This window comes from Cupressus sempervirens, chromosome 5 (genome assembly GCF_028749045.1).
Source record: "Cupressus sempervirens isolate cs-2001-9-10 chromosome 5, ASM2874904v1, whole genome shotgun sequence".
Taxonomy (NCBI): domain Eukaryota; kingdom Viridiplantae; phylum Streptophyta; class Pinopsida; order Cupressales; family Cupressaceae; genus Cupressus; species Cupressus sempervirens.
In genome coordinates, this window is record NC_143122.1 from 378,125,015 (window position 1) to 378,142,109 (window position 17,095).

At 36.5% G+C, this 17,095-nt stretch overlaps 1 protein-coding gene across 1 annotated transcript in view; it reads left to right on the forward strand.

Moving 5' to 3' along the window:
- Positions 1–3,419, forward strand: part of LOC149556343 (uncharacterized) — a 46,348-nt gene extending 42,929 nt beyond the window's left edge. The window contains exon 7 of the mRNA XM_089829818.1: positions 3,265–3,419. Within this exon, the coding sequence (XP_089685944.1) occupies positions 3,265–3,419 (155 nt within the window). The remainder of the gene's footprint in view (positions 1–3,264) is intronic.
- The last annotated feature ends 13,676 nt before the right edge of the window (positions 3,420–17,095 follow it).

Consider the following 17,095-nt stretch of genomic DNA (forward strand, 5'->3'; position numbering starts at 1 on the left):
AGTTGAATAGCATTGATTTCACCAATACTTCTATCAGTATAGTAACCCAAACTTCATAAATGACCCAAATTTCACAAAATTACATATAGTATTTGGGAGCATCCATCTAAAGTTGTCTTATTTTTCATTATAAAGTATTCTATGAGATAGTAAATACTACTAGACCATTTCACCAAGTCTTGTTTGTAGTGAATTTAATTGGTGAAAATACGATATAAGTAAATAGATCACAAGAGTCAATTGCATACCGAACTTCTAAAGAGGATGATAAATAAATGGTCATGTATTAATAATCCTTGCAAGCATTAATCTGTTCACATAGATTTGCAAGCTATTAAATTAATGAGTAGATTAGAATGCACAAGACTATGAAAGTAGCTTGAAACAAGATTTCTTTTACAATTAGTATGACGAGATCTGGATAGTTTCTCCCTATATAAATTATTTTTGTTAACAAATGTCTATGTAGAAAATAATAATCCAAAAAAATTCATTACATTAATGTTAGAATAGATCTGAAGGTGGATTAAAATTCAACCTTCGAGCAAACTGCCTAAATCAATTAATACGCTCCTGGTAATGTTGTTGTGGCTACAACTACTAATCAATATGAATGATAAGGATTTTTTGAAAAGGCATTCTGATCAATAATGGAATGCACTTACAAAGGTATATTCAAACACATTTTTTTATTCTAACTATCATCACCACAGACTTTGACAATCAATATCATAATGTTTAAGACTATTTTATACGATTATATTACAATTTCATATTATACTTCCCCAGCAATTAAAAGTCTTATTTAGAAAAAATTATACATGTTTGGAGAATGTAGTGTACTACTAGAAGGTGATACACCAAGATCTAAAAGTGAAATTGGTAATTTAACTCACAATACAATTCAACAAAGCTTAGACCTTTCACAAATCAATCAACAACATGAAGTGCATATATTTTCATATGAAGGTGTTGTATTCTACTAATTGTAATAAGGAAACATTATTTTATAACTTCAAAATATTCATAAATAGTTAAACACAATAGATGACCTACACTAAGTGTACAACCTATTGCTCAACATTTCTTATAGTGAAGAATTCGGTAAATATTTTGAATGCATATCACTATGGCTTACCCAAGAATCATATAAACACAATAAGGAACAAGAGGATTTAGAATGAACACATGTTGTTTCTATTAATCATAAAAGAATTCTAATTACAATATAAGTCACAAATGATTGAAATTTAGAAAAGTAGAGTTACAAGACAATCTTTTTTGCCGTGGACTAGAAAGAAAGCAAGAACTAACTAAAAATGAGACTCGGAGCTACTTTTTATTCAGAAAAAGCTTCTGACTTGAAATTTCAATCAACTAGATTTGATGTCTCTATTATCTCTCTTGATTGAAGATGACTAGATGAGTGTGATTGAATGTATTTATTTGCTAGCTCCTAATCAACTATAATCTTCAACATCAAATTAGGAAATGTATGTCTCCCCTTTGAGATTAAACAATAGGCATTTGCAATGTATACTTCTCTTTAGAAATTAAAAATTACACTGTTGATGCTATTAGATTAGGTGAAAAACTAATTTCCCAAGAACACCTACATGCATAACCCTGTCACATGGATGAAGAAAAGAACAGAAGCAAGAAAAAAATTATGGAGGCCAAAAAGCCAGATCCATCTTATGGACATGCAAAGGGCAATATCTCATATAATCCAATAAGTGAATTAAAATGGAATTGATAATTACAAAGAGGTGAATCCTTATAAAGGAATCACGAAACCCGAAAAGGGAAACTAAATCCTAAAAAAGCTAGGTTGCACAATACAATTAATAAAATATTATTAATATGCACCTACAAGATAGATTAAGAAAACAAGAGTAATAGGCAACTTAATTAATTAAACCAAAGTGATTTAATTAATAAGTGCAAACAACTAATTACTCTAACACCCCTCCTTAAGTGAAGCTCAGGAGGTAAGCTAACCTAGCACAACTAAGAAAGTAGGAAAAGATGGGTCCCGGCAACAAGACCTGATTAGGTACCCAAATACAAGAAAAAGAACTAGATGAAGAAAACTAAGCCTCTAATCTAGGAAATGTCCCAAAGAGAGGAACAAAAAAGAGCATGAAGCATCTTTGAAGCATGAAGCTGCAAACACTATCAGAAGACACTGCTAGAATCCCACTGAAATAGTGCATGACCAAGTAGAGAAGAAAAATTTTGAAGAGCTGATCAATCGAAGAGGCGACCTCCAAAAGTAGGAATGAATGAGTGTCTATATAGTAGATGAACCATCTCACCAAAATGCATAGGTGCCTAGCCATTGCATTCGTCTAATACATAGGAACAAAAATTGAATACGTAGATCACTCAACTGAACCAAGGAAGCAAAAGAGCCAACAGGTGAACCCCCCCCCCCCCATAATGCTTAATAGGGAGCGGGGTGACAGGAACACTGAAATGCAATGCCAAAAACATCTGCAAGAAGAAGAATCAGGAACACCAACAGTGCAATAGAAGTACAAGCACATGATAAAGGGCAGTGTCACCGACACAATGCATGGGCTAATGTCGTGGAAGAAAAATTCACTTGACAAAGGTGGATGAGCACAAAATGGCAAAACATCATGACCCCCCATGGCACTTTATAACTAAGTGCGAGTACAAACAACACAAGGTGTACAAGATCCTAGATATGCAAAAGTAGGCACTTTATCTCAGTGTTTTTATAGAAAAAAGAATGCAACAAAAGAGAAGCATACAATGCTCAAAATTCAGAAAGAAGAGTGAGCCAAAAGAACAGAAGAAGAGATCCAGGACCTGTAGAATCCAAGTAGTCTGCCAGAGTGTGAAAGTGCAAAACTCAGAGGAGAAAGAACCTAGAGTAGAATCTAGATAAAAGATCCCTGCAACTGAATAAATCATAGAACCAGCTTTCCAATGATATCTGGCGAGCCCAGATAAGAGTCCGAATGAGCGAGATATGGCTCCCGGAAGGCAAAACAAAACATCTAGCTTTGACTACCAAAACAGGCAACCAAACTGCACCAAAAACCAAAAATACCTATACCATCATCTCTGTCTTGGAACCAGCTTTTTGACACATTTTTTGGATTAAAAAAATACGTTCGTATGCTCAAATTATGGAGAAAAAACCTCCAAGGCCTCCGGACAAAAAAAATTATTATTTTTTTAATAAAAATTTTTTTAAAAAAACAAAAAACATCCACCACCCCCACACCGCAGGCAAAGCGGTGACCGGGGTGGCGGAAGGGCTGACGCCGCCGCAAGGCAGAGCCGCGACAGACACCGCCGACTGGCCACTAGGGGCCGCTGCGGTCAGCGGGACTGCCAGCGGTTTCCCACAGGCGGTTACTGCCAACTGCAAGCGGTTGTCATGACCGTCGATGATTTTCTTAAATTGCGATAGGTTTTGAAATTTTTTTTTGTCACCTTGAAACATGTGCAGGGGGTCGTACGGCCTTGTCGGACAAATTTTTTTTGCCTCCTAGACCAACGGTGTCCAAAATGGACAAATTTTATATGGATTCTGGGGTTTTTGGGCACTCTGAGCGCAATGGTGATGTTCGTTTGAGCCCAAAGTGACCAAAAAATAAGGTCCCCTCCAAATCCACATAAAAAGCTTTTGAAACCCTTGAAAAATGCAGCTTCTAAAATGCTTCAACAAACCACGAACAGTGAGCAGCAAGCTTGCTTTGATACCATGTTAGATTAGGTGAAAAACTAATCTCCCAAGAACACCTGCATGTATAACCCTATCACATGGATGAAGTAAAGAACAGAAGCAAGAAAAAAATTATGGAGGCTAAAAAGCCAGATCCATCTTATGGACATGCAAAGGGAAATATCTCATATAATCTAGTAAGTGAATTAAAATGGAATTGATAATTACAAAGAGGTGAATCCTTATAAAGGAATCACGAAACCCTAACTAGGGAAACTAAATCCTAAAAAAGCTAGGTTGCACAATATAATTAATAAAATATTATTAATATGCACCTACAAGATAGCTTAAGAAAACAAGAGTAATAGGCAACTTAATTAATTAAACCAAAGTGATTTAATTAATAAGTGCGAACAACTAATTACTCTAACAGATGCATCATTAAAATTTGGAAAATGACCTCTTGTACTACTCTCTTGTCATGAAAATTAGGTTTCATTGATGATCCTATAGTTTTAAATTCAAAATTAGCTCCCATAGGTCAATTGTGCTTCTCAATTAGAGAAAAAAATCTTGACTCATTTTGTTGAAATTAGGGAGTTGCCTTCTTATTTTAGCAATCTCTCACTTGCATGACTATTATGATACTTTTCTAAACTTCACTCTCCTAGCTTTTGGGTGATTGAACTAATACTACTATACTACCTTTTCTATCTACTTCGTAGTGAACTTATTGCGACTTCTCCTTTGCCTCTGATTCTCAACAATAACCATTTAATGGTTGGGTTTGTTTTATAGTTACTCTTCATAACATCAGTATCCTCTTATTCATCCTAGTGATTTGGATAATGAACACAAATCACTGATATCTTTGTGCCTTTTGATAGTGACAAATGTAAATCATAAGTATGATATATTTTTTTCCAACAAGACAAATTGTGGTATTGCATTTTTCTTAAAATGGTCATGGATGACTATCCCACTAGATAAAGAGGGTATGATCACTTATCCCTTAGACATTATGGAGCATTGAATATTCTTCCATTGTCTCACTTCAAAACTAATTTGTGTCTACCTTTAAGGTCTAAGTTGGTTTAATGTCTATTTTATATTTTGAGATTTTTATGACTTCATTCTTTTATATCCTTTAATTATTACTGGTCTTAGTCCACTATATCTCATAGAGTAGTTATATATTTGACAAAACAATTGCTAGATCCTCAAAAGCAACATTATCCTTGTTGTCTCTGAAAACAATAGCAACATCCTCTACAATAGTGAATGAATCCTTGAGAAATAGTGAATATTCTCTAAGGATAAGTAGCTAATCTTATTCAAGAATCATTGGTTTGAAGAGAACTCATTATCCCTTTGAGAATATTGATCTAAATTTGTTAAAACAACCACTAGTCTAATAGACATTGATCCTCTTGAAAGTAGTGAAATAACCCTCATGGGTAGTGCGCACTTTTTGTCAAGAACAATGATAGTGCTTCTAGGAAATATCAAATTACATCATTGAAGAACAAACATTAATCCTTGAAGAATGGTTATAATACATTCTTAAGGAGCAATCACATTTGTTTAAAGACAATATTACATCTATAGGCTTTATAAAATAGTTACCAAAACCTTCAAAATAACACTAAAATATGAAGAATGGTCATGATGGCATAGTAAAACTCTTCAAACTCTTAAACCTCATAGATTTCTTAAATTTCTAATTTAAAACTGTACACGTGTTTGCTAAATATACCAGATGCCCTTTTTGGGGATGCATAGATAGGTGATGTGTATTGAAAGCATGGGACATTACATCAATGTTTAATTTATAAATGAAGTTGACGTGGTACATTTTATTAGTGTTGAATTTACCAATAACAACACATTGATTCGTCATCAATGTCAATCATGCACTTCAATGAAATTGAATAAAGGGACAAGAGGGCTAAAATTGTTCAAATATGTGGATCTGTTTCAAATGTCTCGTACTATTCTAACACGACTGACACCGTTGATCTAATAAAGTAACTTTGCCCTTTCACATAAAGTAATCTTGTTAGAAAACCCTAATTCTTTGAATTCATGCAAATTAAAAATTTTATAGTTAGAAAATCGTAATTCTTTGAATTCATGCAAATAGAAATGCATATGTGTTGTCTTAGCAAGGAGTACTTCACACAACTCAAAACATTCTTTATACCACTTCGATTTCTTATCTGACGATTAATCAATAAATTTTTTGTTATTGGACACTTGTATAGAGGATAGAGAACCAATGGATATCTAACAGAGTTTTCTAAGAGCAATGCCAAGGATGATCTAGTTGTAACTAGAAAAAACATGTCAGTTCAAGATGATACCTTGGTTGAATTGATAAGAAAATTGCAAAGTTGAAAGTAATAGAGGATGAGTCAAATGCCAAGATACATTATTGTTGAGATAATGGGTGTTGCACACATTGCATAATATTGTTATTTTATTATTTTATTTTATTATGTAATGTTGTGCCTAGATGGACGTGCAACATGTAAAGATTCCCATGGAATATTCTTGATGAGTTGTATTGTAACATTGTGATAATATTATATGTAATTATTTAATATTGGGGAAAAGAATTAAATGCCCAATATTAAATGTGGGGTCAGTGGGTTAGGTAGCACATGGTTTATGTAATACCACTTAGTGGTTTTGTGGGACTTGCTACTATATAAGCAGCCACAAGGGTAGTTGTTGTTGGAGAGAGAGAGAGAGAGAGAGAGAGTAAAAAGGAGAAGACAAAAGGCAAGAGTCGAGCGGGACAAGGCTTGACAGGTTAGCCAAGGGAGCATTTGTGAAGGTTGAAAGCATGGCATGGGATGTGTGGATTCATGCTTGTTCACATAGTTTGCTCGGTTGTGGCTATGGCCATGAAGGCTTCCATGCTTGTATGGCAATGGTATTTTTGCTGAATAATACATGGTGATGGATGCTTTTGGAGGCTGGGTTTTTCCCTCAATGAGGGTTTCCCAGGGTATATCTTGTGTCACAATTTTGTGGGTATGCCATCTATTCTCTTGCATGTGAATTTTAATTTCATATTTATTTCAAATTTATTATGGTTTATGTGGAAACGATTATATTCTTTATTGCCAAGTTTCCTTACAAGTGGTATCAGAGCCTGGTTTTGGCCTGGTCATGGGTTCAAATCTCCCCTGTGCCTTCTCGACTCACATAAGCACCTAGTATGCGCGTCGAGGGGGAGATTGTTGGGTGATGCGACGCACTCCCCTACCCATAGGTGGTTAATTATGTGGTGTTCCATGTTCACTAACAGTCATGACTTTTGGTGCAATGATAAATGGGCCCTACAAGTGGTATCAGAGCTATGGTTTTATTATTGTAACCCTAGATTGAATCCATGGGAATGCATGAGAAGGTAAAAGAAAGGGCAAGGTATATGAATGATTTATTGCAGATCTAAGGCTTTTGGGTTTGCTATTATTATGGGATGTTAAAATATTTTGGGCATGTGAAATTGTTGGACAAAAAGGATTTTTTCGGATGTTCATTTAAATGAGGGTTTTGGGGGGTAGCTTGCAGAAATGACCTTCTGGGTAAAAATAGACCTCACCATTGGATTCGAGTCAACATTTCCATAAATTTTGATATATAATATACCCTAGTTTGGCCATGTTCAGAGGAAATGAAAGAGTTTTTTTGGTTTCAGCCCATTATGGCCGTCAAATTTAATCCCGTCGGAATTTTCGTCACTGAAAAAATTAAAAATGAAAAATCGTACTGAAAATGGTAAAAAGATTGTCTTAGTAAAACGGCCATAACTTTCTCTCAGAATATCAGATTTTAGAGTTCTTATAGGCGTTAGAAAGCTAATTCAAAGCACTACAATATGGTGTAGGTTTAGTTCTATGATTTTAAATTATTTTTCAGGTTTTAAGAGCCCTAAAGTCAGATGTTATTTATTTTGAGCACAAATTGGGGCATAACTTGGGCATACGGAGTCAGATTTTGGACTTCAAGTAGTCAACGGAAAGCTCTTGGAGAGCTCTACACATTGGTTTAGATTTGGTACAGGTTTGGCATGATTTATTTGTTGATATATTGATCTAAACAATTTATAGATATATTTTGACTATGGTAACATTATGAGTTTATGGCATTGAAAATTTAAGATTTGATGTCATTGTATACTCAGTTCATATTTCAGTTTGGTCTCATGATGATATGGTTATCAGTGTTTGGTTTGGATATGCATGATGACTTGTTGGGTCTACAAGTTGTGCAGTGTTGTAAGCGGTCTATACTTACAGGTTGCATTTATAGCTTGGTTATGGGTTGTCTTTCCCCATTGATCTTTCATTATTGATGCATATTCAGATTGGTGGCTTGGATTTGGGTTGTCTATGCCCTAAGTCACATGATTTTATCTTCATGTAGAAGGGATGAGATGTTGTTACCAGGTACAGTCATGGTGGAGGATTGTGGTTGACTATGCTGACAGGTTGGACATATTGAGAGATAGATGCTCAGTTCATGGATGTGATCATGGTGTCATGGATTTTGGCATGACATGATTGGTTATACAGGTACATCCTTGATGTTCATTAGCTTGGATTTCTGATTCAGTTATGGTGGTACATCTTCTTGGTTGAGGATCATGGTTATTTAGTTTATTTTGAGGAGCTCATGATGTGCACTTTGAGTTCTTTGATGGTTTGATGTCTTGGTTTATTCTCATGGATAGAGGATGGTATTTTCATCATGATATCATGGATAGCTTGGATACATGGTTTAGTGAGAGCTTGTGACAGTGATGGGGTGATAGTGCAGGATTAGTTCCTAGTTTGGTTTATATCTTCTTAGTTTGGAGAGGATGGATTTTATGATGCCATAGGTGACTTGGTACCACGGTTGAGTGGGATTTTTTGGCATTGATATATTTATTGAATGTTTGCAGATGTTGGAGGTTTGTCTTAGATCCTGTTGCTACAGAAGCGTCTTTGACATTTGCATGGTGCACTTGTTATCTTCATGGTGTATGAAGATGGTTAGATCTTGAGGACTCATGGAGTTCTTGGTTATCTTCATGGTATGTGGAGATGGTTCTTCCTGGTATGTGGAGATGGTTTTCTTCATGGTGTGTGGAGATGGTTGCATCTTGAGGACTCACAGGGTTCTTGGCAAAGGTGTGGTTTATGCTTTTATTTGGCATGTTATCCTTGGTGTGAGGATGGTTTCATTATTATGTCATGGTATACTCTTGATACGTGTTTAGAGTTGTGATATGTTATAGTATGTTCATGTGGAGCATGTTATCTCTTTAGTTGAGATGGTAAGATCATGTTGTCATGTTTATGTTCCTGAGGCCATGGTTGGAACTTTGACATTGATCTTGGTTTAGTTTCTTGGTATTGAGTACACTGATCATAAGCTGGATACTTCATGATATTGCTATGTTGCATATGGAGTTGGCATGGATTGATTGGTTACAGGTGCTCATGGATACTTAGAGATGGTGGTGATGCTGATTTCTCTTGGATTAGAGAAGTATTTGTTGGGATGGTTGATGGTTTCAGCAGGAAGTCCGAGGGGCAGTCACCTGATATGGACTTGAGAGGATATTGTTCTTAGATGAGTCTTGGTTGGAGACTTGGGTATCTTGATGAGCATTCTCATTCCCCACTCTTGGTCTACTCGGCGGTTTGCTACTTGAGAGGTATAGCCCATTGTTTCTCTCAGTTGCATTATATTTATGCTTGTCTTTCATGGATATGGATCTTGAGCTATGGTACATGAGTTAGTTCTGGAGGGTTCATTTGAGAGATGGTTTAGCATTGGTTATCTCCATGTGCATATGTTGTTATGCTGGTTGAGTTTGGGAGATGGTTTTATATTGGGCATATTTCTTGGATTAGGAATGGTTATTCCTTGGTTTAGGAATGGTTTTATTGAGTTTGATCTTTTTGTGAGAGGCTTACATCCATGATTAGTTATATGGTATGGTTTGGGTGTTGTTGAGGCTTCTTGTTGGGGTTTTATGGAGGAGATCATACTTGCACAGTTTACATCTAGAGGTGTGTGTAGAAGGACATGATACAGGTTATGATTTGCATGGTTTCTCTGGTCTTGGTTATCTTCTTGGATGTTCAGTTTTGCCTACATTGGATTTAAGATTGGTTGGAGATTGTGATCACTGGTTTGTGCTCATGTATGTCATGTGAGAGATGACATGGTTATTTATTTCTCTTTCCTTTGTTGGTTGTGGAGAATTTGGGAGACTATTGGAGGTTTGTTACGAGAGTTGTTCTTGCAGGATATTAGTTTATGTATTGTGGATGTCCTTGATACTACATGGATTCACTTCTTTGAGATGTGTTGAGTGGATTGGTTATAGATTTGACATTATCTTTTGTAGTGGGAGCTTCTTGGTATATATGTGGCAGGTATTTCTCTTGAGGCTTATGATTGCAGGTTGCAGATTGGATATGTCGGTGATATGAGATTCACTTGTTATACCTTTGAGGTATGGATAGTTGGATGGGTTTGGCACTTTGCTATGGGTGCTATTTCAGCTATGGATATTTTGACAACTACGGATACATGTGATTACCTTTGGATTAGGTTATTTGTGCTTGAAATTTTAGTTGGTATAGGATTTTATGATCTTCTAATGTGATAGGTTGGGTGGTTTTCTCTTTGGATGGCTTCTATGTATGTCCAGTGGGAGTGGCATAATAGGAGGTGAGATCATTCATGTTCGAGATGCTGGATACTTTGATTTTGTTGCGAGTACCAGGATGGAGCACTTGGTGTATTTTGATCCATGATGGTGGATGTATTGGGAGGGATTTTTCCCTTGTTCATTTATGTGGCTATGGATTGACCCTATGCAATGTATACAACAAGTGGGAGATTGTTGAGATAATGGGTATTGCACACATTGCATAATATTGTTATTTTATTATGTAATGTTGTGCCTAGATGGACGTGCAACATGTAAAGATTCCCATGGAATATTCTTGATGAGTTGTATTGTAACATTGTGATAATATTATATGTAATTATTTAATATTGAGGAAAATAATTAAATGCCCAATATTAAATGTGGGGTCAGTGGGTTAGGTAGCACATGGTTTTAGCACATGGTTTATGTAATACCACTTAGTGGTTTTGTGGGACTTGCTACTATATAAGAAGCCACAAGGGTAGTTGTTGTCGAGAGAGAGAGAGAGAGAGAGAGTGTGTGACAAGGAGAAGACAAAAGGCAAGAGTCGAGCGGGACAAGGCTTGACAGGTTAGCCAAGGGAGCATTTGTGAAGGTTGAAAGCATGGCATAGGATGTGTGGATTCATGCTTGTTCACATAGTTTGCTCGGTTGTGGCTATGGCCATGAAGGCTTCCATGGTTGTATGGCAATGGTATTTTTGTTGAATAATACATGGTGATGGATGCTTTTGGAGGCTGGGTTTTTCCCTCAATGAGGGTTTCCCAGGGTATATCTTGTGTCACAATTTTGTGGGTATGTCATCTATTCTCTTGCATGTGGATTTTAATTCCGTATTTATTTTAGATTTATTATGGGTTATGTGGAAATGGTTATATTCTTTATTTCCAAGTTTCCTTACAATTATGCCCTCATGCGAAATGCTAGAATGCTCTAGGAACCTCAACACCAACTTTCTAGAATGCTCTGGAACCCTCAACACAGACTTGCACTCAAATGAAATGTGATTTTTGCCCCCTTTTTCTTTTTTGTTTTATGTTGTTGTGTGCGTCACAATTGGGACCAAACTAATTGGTCACAATTGCAACCAACATGGGAATGTTATTAAAAAAAACAAAATTTTTCTTTATAAATCAACCAACCAATCCGTTTAAAAGACTTGGTAAAAAATTTTGGTTGAAATTTAGGGTTAAATGCACTAGTGAATGGATAAGATGGGGATGGTATTGTGTAATGATATGGGTACGGTGGGTGATGGAATGTACCCCCAAGTATATAGAGAATTTGGATAAAAGGATTATGCATGAAACTTGTTTGCCAAGTTTTCATCATGGTACTTGTCCAAGATGCTTGAATTGCCAAGTTTTCACCAGTGGATGCATTTTTTTGACATTTTGACTTTTCTTTTTGATTTTTTTGATGCATTTTTACTCATGAATGTTGGTAGGATGGGGAGAAAAATATTGGATTAAAAGAGTGGAATGGTGGGTGGAAGTTGGCAGATAAGGGGTGGGAAGACATAAGACTTGTGGGTAAATAGATGAGGAAAATGGAAAGATCATCATTGGCACACACCTTGAAAGGTGATGAAGTAGCAGGAAAGATGATGTTGAAGGAGGTGAAGGAGAAAATGGAGAAAGATAAATATAAGGGCTATAAGTAAAGTTGGAAGATGGAGGATGGGAAATTTAGGATAAGGAGCATATGGACTAAGAGTGAATTGGGGGAATGAAGGATGTATATATGGAGATTCAAATAGAGTATGAATGGATGAGGCTTTTTGAGTAGCATTAATGGATGCCAATTGAGATTTTTCTTTGAGATATATTTCTTTTATGAGCATCCTAGGTATCCACATGATTTTTGACTTTTTTAGTGTGGGCCTTCATGGCCTCTTGAATTTTTCTTTGTTTAGGATTAATGTTTCTCTTTTGGAACATGTATTTTAGAAGGGACATGTCAAAACTTGAATTTTTGTGGATTTTTGGATTTATACTTTTTAAAAAAAAATTTGGCATCCAATATGCTTTTATTAGCCATGGTATGGGAATAAGAGCATGGATGAGATGGAGGGATTATGGATGGAGTGATAGGGGTTGAAGGTTGGAAGGGATTCAAGGATGAGTTCCTTTTATGATCTAGCTTGTGGAGTTGAGGAGATTGAATTATGGACTAGAATACATGATATGGATGCATATAATTGCCCAAAATGGATGGAGAGAATGAAGGATATGGGCCTAAAAAAAATGGAAATGAGGAAGGAGTAGGTCCTAAAATAGATGGAGGGGTGGGGTGCTGCCCTTGGTGAATAGTAGGGGTAGGGGGAAAATGATGGATTTAGATCCATATCCATGCCCAAACTATCTCATTAGCTCTATAAGGATCCAAAATGGATGGAAAGGGTGTGGGACTTAGAGAAGGGATTAATGGACCCAAAATGGAGGGTTCAAAATAAGTAGTAGGATAAGTGCCCAAAATAGATGGAGAATAATATAGATGGGAACTTTGGGGTGAAGATGGAAGGATTTGGGACCATATGGGGATAGAAGGGATACCAACATCTAGAGATACACTTTTACTTCTTTCTTTAATATGATGTTCATTATTTGGAACACAAGATATGAGTCCATTACTAGCTGAAGGAGTTGAATCTTTAGATATGATAGTTAGTTCTTCTTCTATGGATCTATCATCATGGATTATAGGGTATGTATGATAATGAAGTTGAGGGGATGGAAGGATAGGGTCTTGATTTGGATGGGTTGATGGGAATGGATATTGAGATGGAGTAGGTAAGATGGTAGGATTTAGATATGGAGGGGATGGTAAAAGTGGATCATGTAGGGGAGTAAGTGAGATGGTGGGATCTTCTTTTGTGTCATGGGATATTTCAACATGCTTTTGGACAAGATCTTTACAAGATTTGATTGGAGTGGATGGTATGATAGGAGAAGTATGGATTGTTTCTTTAAGTGAGGTAGATGAATGGGTAGGATGTTCTTTAATGGGGATGAGTTGATGGGGGAGGGACTCATTAGGTTTGACACAAGATTTGGATAATGCTAAGAGGACGAGATGTAGGTGGGATTTGGAGTGATTCGATGGATGTGAGGTAGATGGAAGGGGTTTGATAAGTGGGGTGGAGGAAATAGGGATGATAGGGATAGGATGATGTAAGAGGAATGATGGGTGGAGGAGATGGATTTTCTTTGGGTTTCCTTGTAAAATTCATTAGAGATGTGTCTTTTGGGCTGGGAAGAGTAAGGGGATTAGGGTGATGCATTATATGACTAGGATTGATTGGAGGATTTGGAAAGGGGTTTGGAAGATATTGAGATGGTTGATTTGGACTAGGGATGTAGCTACTAGAGTTGTTCTGGAATGATGAAGATTGGGATATGAAGGTGGAGGAAGATGGAGATATAACTGACGCATAAGAGGAATATGTGGGCACAATATAGGAAGAAGGTAAGGATGAGCATAATAATGGATTTCCCTTGTTAAAGGCATGATAAGGAGTACTAGCGGGTATGCATGGAGGAATGATGGAGTAGTTGGGAGGAATGTTTGAATTTTGGAGAATGTTGGGAACAATCCCTCTAAGGCTTTCAGTATACCCGTCATAGTTGACAAGATCGTCATCATCATTGGAATAGGATGGAGTGGGAGAAAAGGTGGGATAACCAAACTCATCATAATAGGATTGTAACATGTTTTTTTGGGGATGAAGGATGAATATGAAAATGTAGATTAGGACTTGGATGTGGATTAGGCTCGTGATAGAAGGAAATATTGACATGTGGATTAAGCTCGTGATAGAAGGAAAGATTGACTCTAGAGGATATGGAAATGGGGTGGGGAAGGACTAAGAAGAAAAAGCTAGCTTAGGATAAGGAAGACTTGATGGAAGACTAGAATGACATAAGAAAGGATGTGATTAGGATGACAATACTTTTAGAAGTTTGGATGAATCTTTGATAAGGTAGTGACTATGCTAAGTATGCCTTTCATTTGGGTTGAATGATTTATCCATGGATAAAGAAGAGAAAACTAGACTTAGGGTTGTTGCAAATGGACTTGCTAATAACTATTGTAAAGGACATATAAGTGATCTCTTTAGCAAAAGGACTTGAGTTTTTTCAAAATGAGGGGAGGGTTTTGGAACACTCAAACATGTTAAACAAATCAATAACCCTATAAGGCTTTACTAGGATATACAAGCTCAGCTAGGCATGTCCTCAATATACACAAAGTATGTGAGGCCCAAATATGTAGATGAAAGAAAATAACACCACATAGCTGGGAGGAGACGGTAACCCAAACCTCCACCTTCACTTCCCAAAGGTATAAAGTTCTTTGGGGCTTAGCCAAGAGTGACAAGATTATGCTTCCAAGAGAGGTGTCTTTCAATTCACCTCCCAATATTTATACTTTGCTAGAATGCCAGAGTTGAGGTCGTCCCAAGGGGTGATGAAATCCCCAAGTAGGTCTCCTAAAAAATGTAAAACAAGCCCACATAAGTGATCTTAGGTTTAAAAGACATTTGTTTGTTTCTAGTTGATGATTTAGATTTTGCAATCTATGATTGAAGACACTCGTGTTTATAACATACAATGTTCTTTCCAACTTGACAACATCATCAACATAATGAAAATTGAGAGTTTGTCAACATAAGATATTTGAGCATCGTTAACATGAGAAATTCAATAAGGAATGAGTTAACAAGTCAATTCATTTATGTATTCAAGATTGAGTGATTTCCTTTTAAACCCCAAAGTCGAAGTGTGAGGGATAGCAATGATTATTTGATCCTTGGCATTCAAGATTGGGTTTTTTGTTCTAATCATGTATTCTAATAAAAACTTGATTTTAGTCAATGGCATTCAAGATTGATTTGAGGGACATTCATTAAATGAAAGATTTGTTTAAACATGCAAGTTCATTCTAAGAAAAACCTGCAGAAGCCATGGTTAGGCTTGTAAGATGCTCCAATCTACAATGCTACAAAAAATAAATTTTATTAGTCACCTAAGAATCCCCAAATCAATGCTTAACTAAGGAAATTTTTTAAAAACTTTTTTTTGTTCTTTTTTATAGGAATAAAAATCCTTAGAATTACCCCTATCCTACATAACCACCATTTGTAATTTTTTTTTTAAAAACAATGATCCTACGAGTAAAACAATGATCCTGCAAGTAAAACAATGATCCCACAAGTAAAACAACAATCTCACAGGTAAAATAATGACTCCACCAATGCACTCAAATAGCATGGGGTTGTGGTATAGAGACTGGTGAAAACAACAAAAAAGTAGGCCATGGGAAGAAAGTAATAGAGCGATCTTGCAAAACAATGATCTCGTAATAAAATGATCCCACGGTTTTATGGGGAAGCATTCCCATGGATAGATGCATCTACAAGGTATAATGGTTGACTAAATAGCTCATGCATTCTTGCAGGTCTTTTACAGTGATCCCATTGGTAAAAACTAGCATTCCTACAAGAATAGGGTCAGCAAGAATGAGGGGGCTATTTTTAATTGCATGTGGTGGTGGAGTTTGAAGCAGAGAGCGATCCTGCATTTGCAGGAATGTGTTCCTACAAGTTTAGGCCACGATCTCGAGGCTGTGGGTTCGTGATTCTATGATTGTGGGATTGCAAACCAAGCTGATAAAATGCTGGTTAAATTGGATTTTGATTTTATGGCTGAGAGTGTGATTCTTAGCAAGGGACTTTAGTGCTTGAAAAAAATGTTAGAAGACCACTTGGATACATAAACAAACACAAAATGTCAGTTTGGTTAGTTTAAACATTAACAAGAAAGAGTGTGATTAGAGTGACCCAAATGCAGGGTTCCATCATGCATGCCAAAATGTATCACCTAATCTAGTGGTGTAATAGAGAAATACTAACTAATAAAGCATTCACAAAACTAAATAAGTTAACACTTATGATAGGACAAGGTTATCACCAAAAGGAAGGAAAACCAAGAATGGTAAGGTCCTTGGGCATAACCTACAATGATGAAGCTATGTCCCTAATGGATAGGGGATGTATCCTCATGATGTGCTCAAGTTTTTGATGGGTGGGGGTTTTTATCAAGTGTGTAGATGAGTGAGGGTTTCAACAATGGAGGTGTGGATGCATTTCAACATGGTGATAGTGTAAAAGGCTACGATGTAGTGGTTAGTGGAGCATTATAAGTTTGCATAAAAGTGGATTGATATTTGTGAGAGGGAAGGGCTTTATTTATATGCTAAGGGGTAGAGAGATGGATGGTTAGGATGCAAGGATGGAAGAATAGTGAGGGAAGGCTAAGATGCTTTGAAAAGAGAGCACATGGATTGTGCTTGTTTGGAGCCAATAGGGGAGTGGCACTTGTCACAAGGAGGATAAGTGTGAGGGGATGTGAAAATTATTGGTCAAAGGGAGTAATGATGGGTAATGAGGGAAGATGAGTGTGTAAGATGGATTTAAGAGGAATTAAGAGGGATGTAAGAGAAATTAATGGCATGTAAGTGTTGGAAATATTCAAGATATGACAGGTTACTGAGAGGGGAGGGTGAATCAGTAACCTCAAAACTTTTAAATAATTCAACACTTTAACCATACATACTATTCACCATTCATTCATCTAATCTACTACATATATGAGAGATCAAACATT